The sequence below is a fragment of the Numenius arquata genome, chromosome 5, assembly GCF_964106895.1.
Source record: "Numenius arquata chromosome 5, bNumArq3.hap1.1, whole genome shotgun sequence".
Lineage (NCBI taxonomy): Eukaryota > Metazoa > Chordata > Aves > Charadriiformes > Scolopacidae > Numenius > Numenius arquata.
The window spans coordinates 11,073,808-11,092,090 of NC_133580.1; the positions used below are offsets into that span (position 1 = coordinate 11,073,808).

General features: G+C 37.1%; 1 protein-coding gene across 1 annotated transcript in view; it reads left to right on the plus strand.

Moving 5' to 3' along the window:
• STAG2 (STAG2 cohesin complex component) overlaps positions 1 to 17,087 on the plus strand; it is an 80,881-nt gene extending 63,794 nt beyond the window's left edge. Inside the window, exons 24-34 of the mRNA XM_074147626.1 lie at positions 2,409 to 2,583; positions 2,986 to 3,125; positions 4,204 to 4,305; positions 6,404 to 6,552; positions 7,105 to 7,233; positions 7,585 to 7,790; positions 8,221 to 8,410; positions 8,496 to 8,609; positions 11,851 to 11,977; positions 12,311 to 12,388; positions 15,187 to 17,087. Coding sequence (XP_074003727.1) covers positions 2,409 to 2,583; positions 2,986 to 3,125; positions 4,204 to 4,305; positions 6,404 to 6,552; positions 7,105 to 7,233; positions 7,585 to 7,790; positions 8,221 to 8,410; positions 8,496 to 8,609; positions 11,851 to 11,977; positions 12,311 to 12,388; positions 15,187 to 15,210 — 1,434 coding nt within the window. The 3' untranslated portion in view covers positions 15,211 to 17,087. The remainder of the gene's footprint in view (positions 1 to 2,408; positions 2,584 to 2,985; positions 3,126 to 4,203; positions 4,306 to 6,403; positions 6,553 to 7,104; positions 7,234 to 7,584; positions 7,791 to 8,220; positions 8,411 to 8,495; positions 8,610 to 11,850; positions 11,978 to 12,310; positions 12,389 to 15,186) is intronic.
• The last annotated feature ends 1,196 nt before the right edge of the window (positions 17,088 to 18,283 follow it).

Genomic DNA, 18,283 nt, shown 5'->3' on the forward strand with positions numbered 1-18,283 from the left:
GAAGCCCTTTGAGTGTGAGTACGTACTGTACTTGTGTACTTGCCCTCCCTTAGGTAATTTAGGTAGGATTTCAGAATCAATTTGAACTCGATTCTTTCTAGTAATTTTAGGCAGCATAAACTTTTATTCAAAGGGATTTTTTTTGTTTGTTTCTTTAAACAATGATTGGGCGGGTGCACTGTACAAACCAGAAGGTTTATAATTTAGGTGGGAGAGTTCCATCGCAAAGCTCTTGCTTACCATGTGGTCATGGCACACACCTCCGGTGGAGCTGATAGTGCATTCACAGACTTGGAGCTGGAAGCGCTAGGGACAGCTATTTAAAAGAAAGCAGCTATTTTTTGAGTTCTGTCTTTGGATGCTTTTACGTTCCCAGATTTGTACTATTATATGTATCTGTCATCCACTCAAGAATCGTGAAAGCAACTTTCCTCCTCTTGCTGTAAACCTGTACGTACAGAGGCAACTTCTCTGTCTGTTCCCCTTCACCATGATGCTGCATACAGAGTATATTCCTCAATTCTTCAGAGTCCCAGGATTTTGGGGATCTCCGAAACAGGAGAAAAAGAATTGGTACTTAACGTGAGTGGGTGTGTTTACACATGCACGCATATGCATTGTAACCTAGGGGATTTTGTCGTTGGGAAGCGGTATTTCTTTTTTGTGGTCACCCTTTGGTACACTCACACACTGGTCAATTGTTAACAGTGTTGTGTAGAGATATTTGAAGACCATTCTAGCAAACATTTGGAAGCCTCAACAGCGATGTACTGCTTGGAAAAGATGGGAGCAGTTTTCATTTTATCAGTTCTATAGTTTGTCCCTCACAGAGTTGTCCTTTGTGCAGGAGAGCTTTAGCTGGAACTAAATTCTTGGATATTTCAGACATAAAATAAATAGGTATTTGGTCCATGCAAGTAGGGCCTGGTGTTTCAGGCAGGAGACAGAAGTCCTTGCATTCTTGAAGAAAAATGCAGGCATGAAGGTTTTGAGGCCTGTTTTTTATTTTTCTTCTGTTTAAAAAAAGAATTGAGACATCATCTTGGGAAATACTTGACTTGAATTCTGAGGGTAACAGGGTCAAAGGAAAAGATTAAATTGTAGGGACTGAGTCTCTTCCTGTCTGTGGTCAAATAGTTTTCTAGCCAGGACACTCAGAGGAGTTTCAGGTTCCAGTGAAGAGCAGAATTACTGATAGCAGGATTAATTCTAAGTAAATGCCTTTAACAATCTTTAGAATGTTAAAATGAAAAAAACGCCCATAAAGTACCTCTCTATGGGGGAAGGACCAAACTATCTTCTGGGTATATTTTCTAATTAAACAAATAGAAAGCCAGGAGCCTTTATGCTGCTAAAGGTAATAATAATCTGGTAACAATAACTTGGAAGGTTTTCCAAGTGGACCTTGGAAAATCTGGTCCACTGAGTCGCACAACTGCAGCTTTTGAAATTCTTACAAGAAAGTTCCTGAAACTGAATAAGCACATTCGATGTCAGAGAGCTATCTACTGTCAAAATCACAAGGTGTAGGGTGTGAAAGTGTGAGTAACTAAAATTATTCCAGCTCTGACTAGGTCTCTTTAAAGGACTGTGTAACTCAGGTGAATGCTCTAGAAACTAGAACTGTCTCAAGTCACATAGGGTACAATAGACACGGTTCTGTTTTCCTTCTCTAATCTCATGAAAGGGCACAAGGGACATCAGAGGAGCATATGTATTTTTGTGGCCAGGAAATTCTTAATATTTGCTTTGAGGAGTTAGAGAACAGATCTGTTTGTTAAAATGGCAATATTTAAGAGAGTAGAATCAAAGAGATGAGTTGCAGCACTAAGAGTGTGTTGCCTTGGTCTCTTAGTTTGAAGAACGTCGATCTGGGTACTGATATGTCTGAACTTTCCAGGGAGGGGGAGTAAAACAGACATCTAAATCTGATGCCAGACGCACAAGTTAGCCAGCAAAATGAAGAGGTGGTTGCTTTTTTGGAAGCAACGCGTGCTTTAACACTTAAAGGGGTTGAATGACTTTAGCTGTAAGATGTTTTACAAATGTGATTGAAACAATTTGAAAAAAAAAAAAAAAGAGACTACAGTATGGTTGGTGTCCACTAAGTTCTCTAGTGACCTAATATATTATCTGTCAGGCAGAATTTAGTAGTTTCAGTCTCCTCATGTTGTAATCTAACAATGTTTTGATGTTTAGTTGGCTTCATCTGTGCAATATTTTTATTTGGAGACCCCAGTCTTCATACAGCAACCTCCTGTAAGAAACTATGCACATTTTCACTTCCAGTTGGCCTGTGTAATTGTTTAGGACTTAAACGGCCTATGTACACCATTGGGCTTCAAGTACATTGTTCTAAAGAAAATCCAGTTTCCAAGCAAGTATTTACTAAAGTTTCTTTTTAATAGGCTTTTACAATTCTGTGCGATGTGTTGATGATCTTCAGTCATCAGATTATGACAGGAGGACGTGACATGTTGGAGCCACTTGTTTACACTCCTGATTCTTCACTGCAATCTGAATTACTCAGTTTTATTTTAGATCATGTCTTCATTGATCAGGATGATGATAATAATAGTGCAGGTTTGTACAAAACTTATGTTTTCCTTTACATTATTTGCCCTTCTTATTAATAAATTTGTTTGCTTATGCTTTTTTGTGGTTTTTATTCTTTTTTCTTTTTTTCTGACATTGAGAGGTGTACGTGGGCACAGAGGTCTGTTTGTCTTTTAAAAGTCAGCAGTCGATGAAAGCATTTTATGTTTTGGGGACACATAGGAAAACTGTGGTAAAGGTTTGGTTTAATCAGCACAAATATGTATGTCTCTGTACCAGGAAAAAAGACTTGTGGGCAATGAAGTGCACTGCTGTCAGAATTGAGATTTGATTTTCTGAATCCTGACCATTAGCCTACATGACTGATACGCACTGATTAAATATGAAGTATTTAAATGCGATGGTTTTAATGTTCTGAACTCTTTCTAGATGGACAGCAGGATGATGAAGCTAGCAAAATTGAAGCATTGCACAAAAGAAGAAATCTACTTGCAGCTTTCTGTAAACTCATTGTATATACTGTGGTGGAAATGAATACAGCTGCAGACATTTTCAAGCAATACATGAAGGTAAATCTGAAGCCTAGTGTAATGATACTTCATAATACAGTAGTTGTGGATTTTGTAATTATAATTTATTTTTTACCTTACAAGGTAACTGATTCAAAATGTGGAGAATTCAAAACTCTGTAGTTGGTACTTTGTAGGCCCTTAAAAGTTCTCTTCCACAACAAGGGAAAAAATGTCTGAGATCATTTTCACAGTTCCAGTGTGTGGGTAACGGGGAGGGAGGAAAGAAACCTGATAATGATTTTTACATTGTTTTTAAAAGATTTATTTTCTTAGTCTGATGGTATATTTTTAATATGGTGATTAGTTTAGTAGGCTTCTTGAGAATCTTTCCACAAAGATCAACTCAATGATATCTAGCCTCATCAAATAATTTCAACTTGTTTTTTTTCCTCTTTACAAAATTTAAGTTTTGTGAGTTCCACCCACTGCCTGCACACGTGTGTTTGTCATTGTGTGTCGCCCCCGCCATGGGTCTTTATATGAGTTCACATTTTGTGAACATGATAAAGCTTTGCTCCTTGGTGGTTACCTTAAAATTTTAAATTTGGGCAGCCTGCTTTTGTCTGAGTGCTGTACATGTATTTTGAATCTCTAAATAACTAGTTGGGTCTTTATTGTACCTGAAATAGCTGCCCCTTCAGTTCTTTAACTATCTTCACTGGAAAAATTATGGCTACAATGCTATCCATAAGTGCTTCCTTTCAGCAGAGAAAATAGAAAGCTTCCCCACCAGAGTTACAGGAGTTACTAAAAAGATTAGATTCTAATCTTCTACCCTGAAGGGGGAAACACGTGTTACTAACAAATGTGTCGTGGCCTTGAAGATAAATAGGTCATTCTGCCTCTAAAGTAATACTAACGACAAGAATGAGAAGTGCATATACTCTTTCTGATTGGAGGGTTTTTTATGATCTTGGAGGGGTTTTAGGGAATCATTTTGATGATGTAATCATGAACATGTTAGGTTTTTCCTTTTGAAACTGTTTTTTAAAATAGCAAATCCTAGGTGATGTTTTCGGAAGAATCCAGTAGTTGTAAAAATTGAAAGTTAACCTGTTTTTTTTATTTCCCCTAGTATTACAATGACTATGGTGATATTATTAAAGAAACGATGAGTAAAACAAGACAGATAGACAAAATCCAGTGTGCTAAAACGCTTATTCTTAGCTTGCAGCAGGTAAGAATGAGTTACAATATTTTTATGCATGAAATTCCATCTGTACATCATGTCCTGTTGTTTAATAGCTAGTGTGAGGTATTAATGAAGAAGTTCTTATGGAAGGTAGAGAGAAATAGGTCTAAATTGAAGCTTATTTTCTGCAACTATTTGAAAAAGTGCCAGAAGTCTTCCAACGCTTACACTTTTCGTAGCACAGTATTTGGTATGTGAGAGGTCGATCAGTATGAAATAAGAAGGTATCAGTTAGTTACATTTAACTCTAAACTAATAATCTGAGGCAAGTATTCAGAAACATGTTGTGAAACTGCTAGTTCACTTACTCACGAGCAAATAAACTAGGGAAAGCACTTCCTGCCTGTGCGGTGGGGTTTTTTGTTATTGTTTGTGGGGTTTTTTTGTTTGTTTTGCTTTAGGTTTTGTTGGTGGTTTTTTGAGTTTGTTTTTCTAACTATTCTGAGAAGTAATGGGAAGTTTTAGTAATTCAGTATTTTTTAATGTTTGGTAGGGGCTTCACCCATCTTTGAAATTAAAACATGATTTAATGCTCTCTTCAGTAAATGAAAGTAAATTGTTTGTGTGGAGACCCGATGAATTCAGTTGAGCTCAGAGTCGGATTCATCTGCTCACATGAACCATCTGCATGAATCTTATTTACAGGATCAGAACAATAAAGCCATATTTCTGCAAATCACTGTAATCCAACTTAGATCTCTGCTATTGTTGAAAGGAAAAATGTACCCCAATTTGTCCTCTCTCTCCCCACACCTCTGGGTGGTTTTTCTTTTTTTTGAGTAGAGATCATAGAGCCACATAGTAGATACAGATCTAGATAATGATCCCGGTTGAGAACTAACCAGAAAAAGTCCTTAATGAAGCCATTAAGCTGGGTTATCTGTATGGATATTGCCAGTACAAAGGAGGATGAAGCCCTTCTTTCAGATAGCACCGTGAAGTAGTGGTGGAACTGCAACATAAAATATGCAACTAAATACTCCTACAGTTTTTGCTGACTTACAACCAGAGTTCACAATTTTTTGTGACATTGGGTTAATGCTATCCTTATTAGTCTTTTCTGTCTTGTGAATAACCAGCCCCTTATATTTTAAAGGGCAGACAGAGGAAGTGAATGTAGTGAGTACAATTATGCGTGTAACGGGGAGGCAGTTACACAATCCTAATACGGCAGTAAGAAAAGTAACATGGAAAACACACACCCCCCACCCCCCCCCCGCCATGTAAAGTTAAACATGCAACTAGCATATTTTTCTAGGAAAACTTCTTCAAAAAGAAACTAACCAGAGAAGAAATACTAGAAGTGATAGTGGATAAAGGGAATAACTAAGTTGCAGTGAGCTACACCGACATTAAAGAAAAGTGTGCAACTATGTGCCAAAACGTTTCTGTAAATGAAAAGTTAATGTTCGTAGCTCTAATAAGTCTGGTTTCAGTTTATTCTTTGTTACATGAAAGTGAAGGGTGTGTTACACAAAATTAGAAAATAATAGAATAATTGACTGTTGAAGATAATTCAGTCCAATTCAGTAGGATGAGAAAGGGATTCATCAAAATAAAAAAAGGACTGTAAAGTTGAGTGTTCAGCTTTGCCAACTATTGATGAATAGTTAAAAGCGTGATCCTCAGTGGCGAAGTTTCTCGTGTCTTCGGCAACTTCCCTGAAGACGTTTCCAAAAAGAATTAGAAAGTAGTAGTTTGACAAGCTGTGATAGTAAAAACCAGGTGAGAATTTACCCCATTTATTTCTTCTTGGCTAGTGTACATATCAGGGAATCCTAATTTTTAGCATTTTCACCTCTATAACACCTCATTTAAGGAGTGCCGAAACCTGTCATCCAACATACTTAAAGTTTGATGCATGCTTTGGACAGTGTGCATTTCAAGGATTAACTCTGAAGTGCAGACTTTTCAAGAGTAGCTTTGGCTTGGCTTTCCTAAACCTCCATGTTTGTCTTTTGGGGTTCTCGGATTAAGAAAAAAAAGCTGTAAAACACTTACTGAAACTTACCTGTGTGTCAGCTGGTCTCAAGGTTGGCATAATCTCTTAATAAATGAAAACCTCCCTTTTATTTTCCTACAGCTTTTCAATGAAATGATTCAAGAAAATGGTTATAATTTCGACAGATCGTCACCGACATTCAGTGGTATAAAGGAACTTGCTCGACGTTTTGCTTTAACGTTTGGACTGGATCAGTTGAAAACAAGAGAAGCTATTGCTATGTTACACAAGTAATTGTGTGCTTTGTATTACTTCCCTTTTTGTAAATGCTTCTTGACTAACATCAAAATATCTTTTCAGTCTTTCAAAATCAGTTTGTTAATACAAAACGCATCAGCACTAGAGACAGTATAGCCCGTTTGTAAATTCGGAGATAACTGCATTTTATCCCTGAATTAAATACAAATGTTAAATAATGTTGATGTTCTTCAACATCATTGTATAAGTTTGTAAATGACAGCAGTGTTGATGCTATCTATCATGGAGAAGCATTTTTAATCTCTTACCTGTAACAGTAAGAACTGATCCACTTCATTGTCATGTTGTGGTCATGTTGGCCTCATGCTGAAAACTTGACATGTAAGGTAGAAACATCATGATAGAAAGAGTACATCTAGAATCAAGTTATGAGTAGTGCTCACTTTTTTCCCCACAAAATATGCAAACATCAAATTATTGCTTTCTTGACATAGAGGAAAGGTGTTCAGTTTGATAGCTCCCAGTGCTTAGAACTTTTTCTTTAGGTTGTGCTTTATGTGACTTAATTTTTAACTTTTTCTTAGGGATGGCATAGAATTTGCTTTTAAGGAGCCTAATCCGCAAGGTGAGAGTCACCCACCGTTAAATTTGGCATTTCTTGATATTCTGAGTGAGTTCTCCTCCAAACTTCTCAGACAAGACAAAAGAACAGTGTAAGTATTTTCTTAATATTCTTAATATTTGTAATGGTAACCATAAAAGACATGCATCTGTGTAAATATTACTCGTGTGTACTGCATTCACCTAAAGTGGAATCTTCAGCACATCAAGATAATTTTACAGTAATGCAGTCAAGGATAATCACAGGGTAAATTGTATTTATCCTTGTTATTCTCATTTTATGGTGGACGAACATAAAACATATTCTGGATTTGGTGTTGCCAGGCCTTTTTGTTAACTAGATGAGCAACATAGCGTGTTAATTTCAGTAGCTACTTATCTTGACATGTTAACATCTTGTTACAGATATTTTGCATCTTTGTAATTATTTTTTCCATTTAAAGGTATGTTTACTTGGAGAAGTTTATGACCTTTCAGATGTCTTTACGAAGAGAAGATGTGTGGCTTCCTCTCATGTCCTACAGAAACTCTTTATTAGCTGGTGGGGATGATGATACTATGTCAGTGATTAGTGGAATTAGTAGTCGAGGATCTACAGTAAGAAATAAGAAGACGAAGCCAGCGACAGGAAAACGGAAAGTACCTGAAGGTATAACTGTTCTCATCTTAAAATTTGCCAGAGTAGATTGGTGTCTGCTATGCACACTACGTGTGTCGATCTCTATTTGTTAACCGGAGTGAATTCTTATGCTTTAATGTGTTTTTTTAAAACAGGATAACTTCTGTGCATGTATATGTTTTTAGTGGGAAAACTATTCATTTGAAGAACCAGAAAACTGTAACACTGACTGACAGAAGAAAATAAAAACACTACACTGTGTTAAGTCACAGAATATAAAAGTATTTTAAATACTCTAGGCAGTGGTTATGAATCCAGGCCTTTTGGCCTAAGACTTTGTGGCAAAACATAAAGAAACTGATTCTCCATAGGCAGAAAGTGCATGCATTTAAGTTGTGTTTAAACATTGAGTTTTAGACCAGTTTGAAAAACTTTACTGATGTCCTGTGTTTCCTGCCAGCTGAAGAAAGCAGCAGTAGTGACAGTATGTGGCTGAACAGGGAGCAGACAATGCACACACCAGTCATGATGCAGACACCTCAGCTTACTTCCACAATAATGAGGGAGCCCAAGAGATTGCGACCTGAAGAAAATTATATGGGTGTCTATCCTATGCAGCCTGAACACCACCAAGCTCCACTTGATTACAAGTACGTAGATGAGTAGGTCTGCTTTGTGTTAGTGTTCATACACAAAACCAGTTCATGTTTAAAATAGAATAATGGTCTTTTTAAGCACGCAAGTAACGTGGATGTTGGCTCAAAGGCAACAGGAAGAAGCCGCGCGACAACAACAGGAGAGGGCAGCGATGAACTACGTGAAGCTGAGAACCAACTTGCAACACGCCATGTGAGTGAGAGTGAAATGCTCCTTCAGTGGTTTGGGGAGGGGAGGGTTTATTAAATATAGTGTTACTCATGTATCTTTTAAGAGGGATACATGTTCTAGTTCTTGAGTAGTGTTTTAATGTGGCTTAAAATTTTAAGTTACTGTAGAAAAACAGTGGTAAAAGTGCATGGTGATGCATTTAGCAGAATAGATTTGTTTAATTTCTTCCTTATTTTTGAATTGTATAATGGTTTGGGTTGGAAAAGACCTTAAAGATAGTCTAGTTCCAACCCCCCTGCCATGGGCAGGGACACCTTCCACTAGACCAGGTTGTTCAAAGCTCCATCCTGCCTGGTCTTGAACACTTCCAGGGATGGGGCATCCACAGTTTCCCTGGGCAACCTGTGCCAGTGTCTAACCATCCTCATAGTAAAGAATTTCTTCCTAATGTCTAATCTAAATCTACCCTCTTTCAGTCTAAAACCATTACCCCTTGTCCTACTGCTACACTGCCTTATAAAGAGTCCCACCCCATCTTTCCTCTAGGCCCTTTTTAGGTACTGGAAGGGGCTCTAAGGTCTCCCCGAGCCTTCTCCAGGCACCTCCTTCATAGGAGAGGTGCTTCAGCCTTCTCACCGTCTCTGCAGACTTGCTCCAACAGGTCCGTGTCCTTCTTATGTTGCGGGCAACATAAATACTGCTGGATGCTGTACCCCAGGTGGGGTTTTGCCAGAGTGGAGTGGAGGGACAGAATCACCTCCCTCAACCTGCTGGCCATGCTTCTTTTGATGCAGCCCAGGATGTGGTTGGCTTTCTGGGCTACAAGCACACATTGCTGCCTTGTGTTGAGCTTCTCATCAACCAACACTCCCAAGTCCTTCTTAGGGCTACTCTCAATCCGTTCTCTGCTCAGTCTGTGTTTGTGCTTGGAATTGTCCTGACCCACATGCAGGACCTTGCACTTGGCCTTGTTGAACTTCATGAGGTTTGCATGGGCCCACCTCTCAGGCCTGTCTGGGTCCCTCTGGATGGCATCCCTTCCCTCCAGTGTGTTGACCACACCACACAGCTTGGTGTCATTGGCAAACTGGCTGAGGGTGCACTCAGTCTCACTGTCCATGTCGCAAACAAAGATCTTAAACAGCACTGGTCCCAGTGCCAGCTCCTGAGGAATGCCACTTGTCACTGGTCTCCACTTGGACATCAAGCCGTTGACCGCAACTTGTGAATGCGACCATCCAGCCAATTTCTTATCCACCAAGTGGTCCATCTGTCAAATCCATGTCTCTCCAGTTTAGAGACAAGAATGTCATGCGAGACAGTGTCATGGCATTGACAGTGTCAAATGCTTTGCACAAGTCCAGGTAGATGACATCAGTTGCTCTTCTGTTATCCACCAACACCATTATAGAAGGCCCCCAAATTTGTCAGGCATGATTTGCGCTTAGTGAAGCCATGTTGGCTGTCACCGATCACCTCCTTACTTTCCATGTGCCTTTAGCAGAGTTTCCAGGAGGATCTGCTCCATGGTCTGTATTCCTCCCAGGCTACCTGTTCTTGCTTCCACCCTCTGTAGGCTTCCTTTTTCTGTTTGAGTGTGTCCAGGAGTTCCTTGTTCATCTATACAGGCCTCCTGGCATTTTTGTCTTATTTCCTCTTTGTTGGGATGCATCACTGCTCAGCTTGGAGGAGTTAATCCTTGAATATTAACCAGTCTTCCTGGGCCCCTCTTCTCTCCAGGGCTTTATCCCACAGTACTCTGCCAAGCAGATCCCTGAAGAGACCAAAGTCTGCTCTCCTGAAGTCCAGGGTAGTGAGCTTGCTGTGTCCCCTCCTCGCTGCCCTAAGGATCTTGAACTCCACCGTTTCGTGGTCATTGCAGCCAAGGTTACCCTTGAGCTTCAATTGAACTAGAATGCTAGAAAAATTCAATAGTAGTGAGCTCTGTAATAAAGGGAACTGGTTGTTGAACTGAACGCTGTGGCAGATACATAGAATCAATGGAACATGTGAAACATCATCTTTATGTATTCCTAACTGTAGAATTATTTTTAGAGGTGAACGTTAAAAAAGTTGTTCAATGTGTGAAGCAGAAAGTTTCTGCTCAGTTTAACTCCGCTGTTGCTTTCTGCTTTGACTTCAGAGTTGTAAGTTTAGAGTTCAGCTGTTTTGTTGGTTTTTTTTTTTTTTTTAATTATTATTTAAAAAAGAGTATTCCTTTTAGGAGAAATTCCAGTCTTTCAGCATTTCTGCAATCGGTACAGATTTTGTCTGACCTAAACTGACACCAAAGTTGAGAGGAATCTTGTGGTACCAGTTTTTGTAGAACTTCCCAACCCAAACACAGAAGACTTGTGAAGTCTTCCATCTTGTGAACAAAGATGAAGACAGTCTAATGTTTCTTAAATGAATGTTGTCCTTCAGAGGTCATACATTCTTACTGTAGTGTCACTTACTTCACGGTGGTTCTTCACAGGTGCATTTTGACAGGCTAATGAAATTATGTTCCAGAGCTTTTTTAGCTGAAGAGGGGAAAACTAGTTTTAGAACTTCTCTGCTTTAATGAAGACTGTGTGGTTCTACAGAAGAAAAGTACAAGTTGTTAATTAAAACCAGTGAATGTACATATTGAGGAGCTTTACATCCTTCCCCTACATGTTTTTAATTCTTTAATAACAGTACTTCATGGAACATAGTTTCAGTGTTCATGGTTGGTTTTTTTTAACATAGTGACACCAATTAGTATAATTAGAATGACTCCTAACTCTTCTCATAAGGTCTGATGTTGCATGTAGAAGTTGCAAGGAAAGAGGATGAAGGACTGTGTGGAAGTGTCTGAAAATGGATTCATGCATCCGCTTTATCGCAAAGACATTCTTCCTTGCCTTGACGTAAGGCAGGAACAGTTTTTCTTTAAGTGGCAAAAGTTCTTTCTCACTTGAGAATAAATACCTGCATGGAAATCTTTGAATTTGGTGTGGATTTAATCTGCTTATCAATTCCTGCAGCCTCTCAGAATAGCCATTTAGAGATGTACCACAAAGTTTCTAAGCTGATCTTTGTTAGTCATTCTCCCTCACTCTCTTAATATCTTCTAGCTAGTTAAATACCAGCTTTTTTGAATAGTAGTTACGCATTCAGTTAATTTCTGTCTAATGGAATTATTATTTGTTGGCAGTTCCTTACCGAACATTAGCTTTTTAAATATTTGCATAGAACTTAACTTGATTTAGTGCTAAACAATACATTTTTTTCTTTCCAGTCGACGTGGCACAAGTCTAATGGAAGATGATGAAGAGCCAATTGTTGAAGATGTGATGATGTCATCAGAAGGTCGGATTGAAGATCTCAATGAAGGCATGGATTTTGACACCATGGACATAGACCTAGTAAGAAATTTACTTGTCTTTTTAGTGGACTTTGGATTTGTATTTCCGCTTTTAAAGTAGGATATTTGAATCAAGTTTTCCTTTTGCTGAAACAGAAAAATGATTCTTGTTGATCTCTGTGTTCTTAACCGGCTGCGCCATGGTCTCTGTACAAGTGCCACCTGCTCAAGCTGCCATACAAAAAGCAAGAGCACTTCCTGTATTAATAATGTGAGAGAGTTTATCCTCTGTAAATTCTTACCCTTTGGGAGTTCAGCTTCATTTATTACAGTTTAAAAACTCTATTTTTTTCTGAAATTACAGTTAACATGTTTATTTTCTTGCTTTCTAAAGCCACCATCAAAGAACAGGAGAGAAAGAACGGAACTAAAACCAGATTTCTTTGACCCCGCTTCAATCATGGATGAATCGGTAGGTTAACTTACTTAAGAGGAAAATAATGTAAAATCAGTCTTAAGGTTACAATACTCTCTTACTACGAATTTTAAGTGAAAGGAACGCAATCTTTAGGTTGTCTTCATTAGCTTAGTTTGGCAGACTGGTACAGTCAGTGAAATATTTTATGCTGTAATTCAGCTTCATAAATTCTGAGGTAGTCAATGTTCTTCGCAAGTTTACAGGTTTTTTGTTCTTAATACTTTATATGTAGCTATGTAAGAATCAAAAGCCTTTGATTCTGAGCAGAAAGCACATCTGGTATGGAAAAGACCCTTGCAGAGGCTAGGTAGCAAAGAGCTTTAAAAAAAAAATATATATAATTTGTGCATACACACTATTAAAGGCAAGTTTCCTGTTGTGATGAGCTTAGTTGAGTGACTCTAATGTCATTACCAATTGTCATCATTGGATGGTTTGCTTTTTTTTTTTAATTGGCATATTTAGTTTTGTGCATAAGTAAGATAATGGAGAAAAAAGAGATAATACAGCTATCTGTTTATAGAGATGAGAGGTATTTTTTCTTTCCATGTAAAGTTTTAGGTCCAAAACATCCGAAGTCTGTAGTTTCTGCTTGCAGTTGCCCTTTTTTCCGACTTGATAAATCTGCAGTCTCTATTCTCTTTTAAAAATCTGCATGAGGGATTCCTTCTGTCTTGAACCACTTGTAATGTATGCAGCCAGTTTTGACCTTGTGTAGCTGGTACAAAATTACACTGGAAATAACAAGCTGCAGCAAGCCAGCAGAGGACAGTACAACAAGGCTTCCTGGGAATCTTGGACAGCTTGGTGGAATTTGGAAGACGGTTATGTATTTTTTTTTTAACAGTATTGTTGCAGCGTAAACCTGTTCTTGTTATGGGAGAAAGAAGTCTTAAATACTGTTTTAAATGCAAATACATATATTTTGTGCCAGTAGGCCTTTGCTTTAGTATTAATGAATCAGATTAGGCTGTGCATCTAGCTGTTGTGTGTTCTGTTCTTGAAGTAACACTGAGAAAGTACATCACCTGTTTTCTGATGTTCTAAAACAGTTCTTCCCCTCCCCTTCTTGATTTTTAATTGATTGATCTGTGAAGTACCAGTCTTTTTTTTTTTTTATTATTATTCTGACAATGCTGAAAATTTGGCCTTCTATAGATGCGTTTCATTGATTTCAGCAACCTTTCAGCTTTTCAGTTTCTGAACTAATTAGTTTTAATAGCTTTACTGTTAGCTAGGTTTCTTTCCTCTGCCTTTATTTCTCACTCATCATCCCCCATGAGCCCAGGATTTGCTAGGCCATCCTTAGCTGCAGTGTGGGAGTGACACCACATGATGGCAGCCGGTTACAGTGACATTGCTCGGGGAGCTTTTGGAGCCAGCCTTGCCTCTGTGCCAGCAGGACAGGCTGTATTGGGTCCCTCTGCAAGGAGGGAGCGGTGCTGCCCTGCAAGGGGACGCCATCTAGCAAACCTTCCTGCCAGGCAGGACACACACAGCAGGGGTGCTGAGCCTGGGAGCAGGACTGTGGAAAACAGCTGGATCACAGAACACAGCTGCTCTTTAGCATAAACCCCACCTAAATGAATTTAACTGCCTACACGAGGAAAGCTCTGCTAATAGTTTAGGAGGCAGCATGAATCCATATTAAATCAGAGCTGAATTTATCAGTCAGTATTTTAAATGTTAAAAACCCAATTTCATAAATGCAAAAAACCTTCTCTGAATAAAGTTAATTTGCTTTATTCATGTAATTTATTTCAGAGGTCCATTATTCTTGGAGTTGTTGCACTTGTTTTTAATAGACCGAGACATAATAAAGCTGTTTAATTTATTCAGATGCACATGGTTTATGATCAAAACTTTAGACTGTATTCTCGTATTTTGATGTGTCCAGTTATTCCTGGCACCAGAGGCAGTTGTGTCTTAGTGTGCTCCACTGTATGATGCATCTAAAGTGAACTTAATACCAAGAAGAGTAAAAATTGGTTTGTAAACGGATAAATGTGAACAGCAGTTTTAAGGTTCAGGAAAATTAAGTCTCTCACGGCTCTTTCTGATTTTTATTAAGTTCTATAAAAGCTAGGACAGTCACAAGAACTGGATCTTCTGGGTTTTTTTGGTTTTTTTTGGCACACCAGTGGTGAAACCTACTTCCATTGGCATAGAAAGCTATACGGATTGCTCCCACGTGGGAAGTGGAAACTGATGCTTCGTTTCAGGAAAGCTTTTTCTTCGCTTTATCACACAGTTTTCTGAAGGACCTGATTATTGTTTGATTTTTCACTGTCTTCCTGGCAAAGTTGATACATTTAATAGAAAATATTAGTTTGTGTTCTGGCTGGCTGCTGTGAGATGACATGTTGTTTTTATGAGCACAAACACAGCAGCAGCCAACGGATACAGTCTTTTGTCCCAGGCTTAGTTGCTGGAAACTACACACTTGATTTCACGTTAAGGCCTGTAGAATGGCATTTGTCAAAGAAGTCGAAGTTAGGCAACTAACTAAAATTATTTTGCAATTATTACCTAAATTAATTAAAGCACAGTCTTTATAACATTCCTCCTGGATCTAGTTAATTTCAAGTGTGGGAAAAATACTTTCTAATGAATGAGCTGCCCTTTTCATATTATTACAGAAATCAGAGGTGTGGTGAATCTGGTTTGGAAGAAAAATAAACTTATAATGCCTTAACATATCTTGAAGTGTCTTAAATCATATAGTAATTGCTTTGTTTCTGTTAAATGTGTAGTAGACTACAAATTGACACCATTTCTAACTTTTTTTTTAGGTTCTTGGGGTGTCAATGTTTTAATACCAGAGCAGCAAATAAATCAGTGGTGAAGTCATTTTCTAAGTGGAAGAGGAAGTTTTTCAATACAAAATTGTGGTAGATACAGTGAAATTCTGAACAGATTTTTCTCTAAGGAGAATGACATGCTTTCAAGATCAAGTGCATTGAAGGGGCAGTTTTGTTTGCCTGAAAAAAAGGAAATGTAAAGGACAAGTAAACAATTTGAGGATAAGCTACACTTTTTGTTGGGAAAAAATAATCAATATTTTATTTATGTGCTATCAGTTTATTTCCGGATCATAAGAAGTATTCCCTCTGAGTTTTAATCTAACAGTCTGAGAGGTGTTTGGTACAGATTTGAGCCCCTCTCTATACATTTGCTGGCTATACTAAATAATCACGAGCTCTGCTGTTTACATACATGAACTGAAATAATAGATGGATTGGTTTTCTTACAGTTATAGAACCAGAAGAGTGTCAGTATTTTAAATAAAATGCAAACTTCAGCAGCAGAAGGTTTGTATTAATTAATTATGGAAAAAAATACATAAAGCAGAATTTTAACAGCTTTTTAATCTAAAACACACTTTTATTCCAAAAGCTTCATGCTAGCCTTCTCGGAAAGGTCCATAAACTATGAACTACCAGAAAGTAACAATCTCAATCGTGCTTGCCCATTACCAACCCTGAAAGTTTGCTTGTCCTTTAAGAAAAATGTAATGTTGTGAAATTCCTTCCAGTAGTGCCACTGTATTTTGTCTCCAAATAAAAGAAGCTTATTGTAGTATGTTTGCAGAAAAATTCTAAACAAAAATTATACAGCTTATTAGAGTGTGGGAATAGGGATCTAAATTTTAAATAAAATTATATATATATATAAATTGGTGCTGATTTTATAATTGCGCAGTTTGTTTAGTTTTTTCTTACTTTTAAATTCCAACTTAAAATTATGAGGTTTCAGAAATATATTGAAAGTTTAACAATGTTTAAAAATAGAAGAGCATGAGAATTCATGCTTTAAAAATGATTTTTAAATTTGTATTTTATATTGTTTTATCTATCTGTCTTTGCAAGCAGTCTTCAGGTTAAAGATACTTCTAACAGGTTACAGTACATTTCCTCTGTATGTAAATTAGATTGGATAATAGAAATTCATAAACAACCCATAATATTCTTTGAAAGCTAAGCTTTAAACTTCATTTTGTGTCCATTCACAAATAAATTAAATTTGGTCTAAAACAGAAAGTGGATCTATGCCATTTTGACATCGACTCATTTTGCAAGGCTTAGGCAGCTAGACATCATTTTAAAGGAAATATTAACTTATATTACATGTGTATATTTTTTGTCACTTGTCTCTCAGTTCTTGAGGTATATTATTTTAATCATTCCATGCCTTAATATGCTTGCAATACAAGGATCTCCCCAAATGGGTGAATACAAAAAAGGCTTCCTGTTTTTAGACTCAGAAATTAAACATTCGGCTGTGGTAGCCAAAAACCATAGATTATCTAAAGCATCATGATAAAATATAATTATTTTACTAAGTCATGGGATAACAACAAACTCAAAACTAGATCTGCCTAACTCATTTTACATAAATAAATACTCTCATGTCTAAAAGTACTGCCTATATTGTTTTTCACACCACTGCATTTAATAGAACTGCTGAGAGGACTGTATATATGATTTTAAACTTAAGTTGATTTTTCTTACTCTTGAAGGAGTGTTTCTTTGTGAAAGCAGTTCTTACAGCTTTGTTTTCAACCAGCTAAAAATGTTTTATATATTTACCTTAACCTGTTGTCCTCCACATTCTATTGTCCTAATTGTACTGTTTTCTGATTTGTATTTATGTCTTGAGACAGTAACTTTTTGAATAAAAATAAACCTACAGTATGTTGTATGTTTGATCTTTTTAAATCGGGGCTAGGGGAGGACAGTGAAGAAAGGGGTATGAGTAATGCAAATGTTATGTTTATAGAAATCAAAATCTTTTTCCATGTCTTTTAAGTGTTTGTCTCAGAGTTGGGATAATGTATGAAAAACTGCACTGTTTTATATTTGTAATAAATTGTACAAGTTTTTAAAATGTGAATAAAGCACTAATTGGGTAATAATTTAAAGTAGAAAAGTTAATGCAATCATGATTGTTTAAATATGCTTTAATTTGAGATAAACTTGTTAAAAGAATTAGTGTAAATACAGAGTGAGTTTTTCAAGAGGTTAGTACCTGCAAATAAAATTTTTAAAATTTGTATAGAACTTTTACATGCCAAGAAATCAATCGTTAATTATTTTTGTGTTATGTTTTTTAAAGGTGTATCAATAGCCTTTCTGTTGGTTTCTTTTTTCCTATTAACTTTTATCTGAGATTACTTAAAATGCTTTTGATTCAGTCATTGGTGATATTGTATATAGTCCAATTGCAATGCCACTGTAAGTATGCTACTGTCCGTTTCTTACATTTATCATAAACCTGATAAAACGTTTAAAGCTCAATTGGCGAGATGGCAAGGAAATGAGGGGGAAAACACTAAACATCTCTTCCCCTCCCACTCCCCTCTCCTCAGCTACTGAGCAGCTGTGGCGAAAACTCTTCTCTGTTACAAGGCGTTTTAAAGGGAGTGATTTTAAAGTCTTAGAGGTAATACTTCTAATCTTTGCTAATGTAACTTAGGATTTTATTTTTATTATTATTACAAATGTTCATTCCTGTCTCTAAATCCTGCTGTAAGTTCAATAGTATCTTGTGGAAAATGGTTTTAGTAGGTTCTAAGTTTAACACAAGAAAAATACCTTCACTATACAATGTAAAGTCTGTTCTAGTTAAACCATTTTGGTACAAAAACCTGTAAATGAAAGAAATTTGAGTTTTGAAGAGATATGTGATAAAAATGTAGAAAACAACAAACAATTTGGAGAAAGTAAAGCCTGTCCTCTAGTTTACCAGAGGCCACAGAGAAGGTATTGACACAGAGTGAAATTCAAGGGAATAGTCTTCACGTATTCTGTAAAAAGTATTTCTGCTATTAAACAACCAAAGACAATATGTAAGAAGTTAGTGATTGTTTGTTTGTGTGTTTGTTTGTTT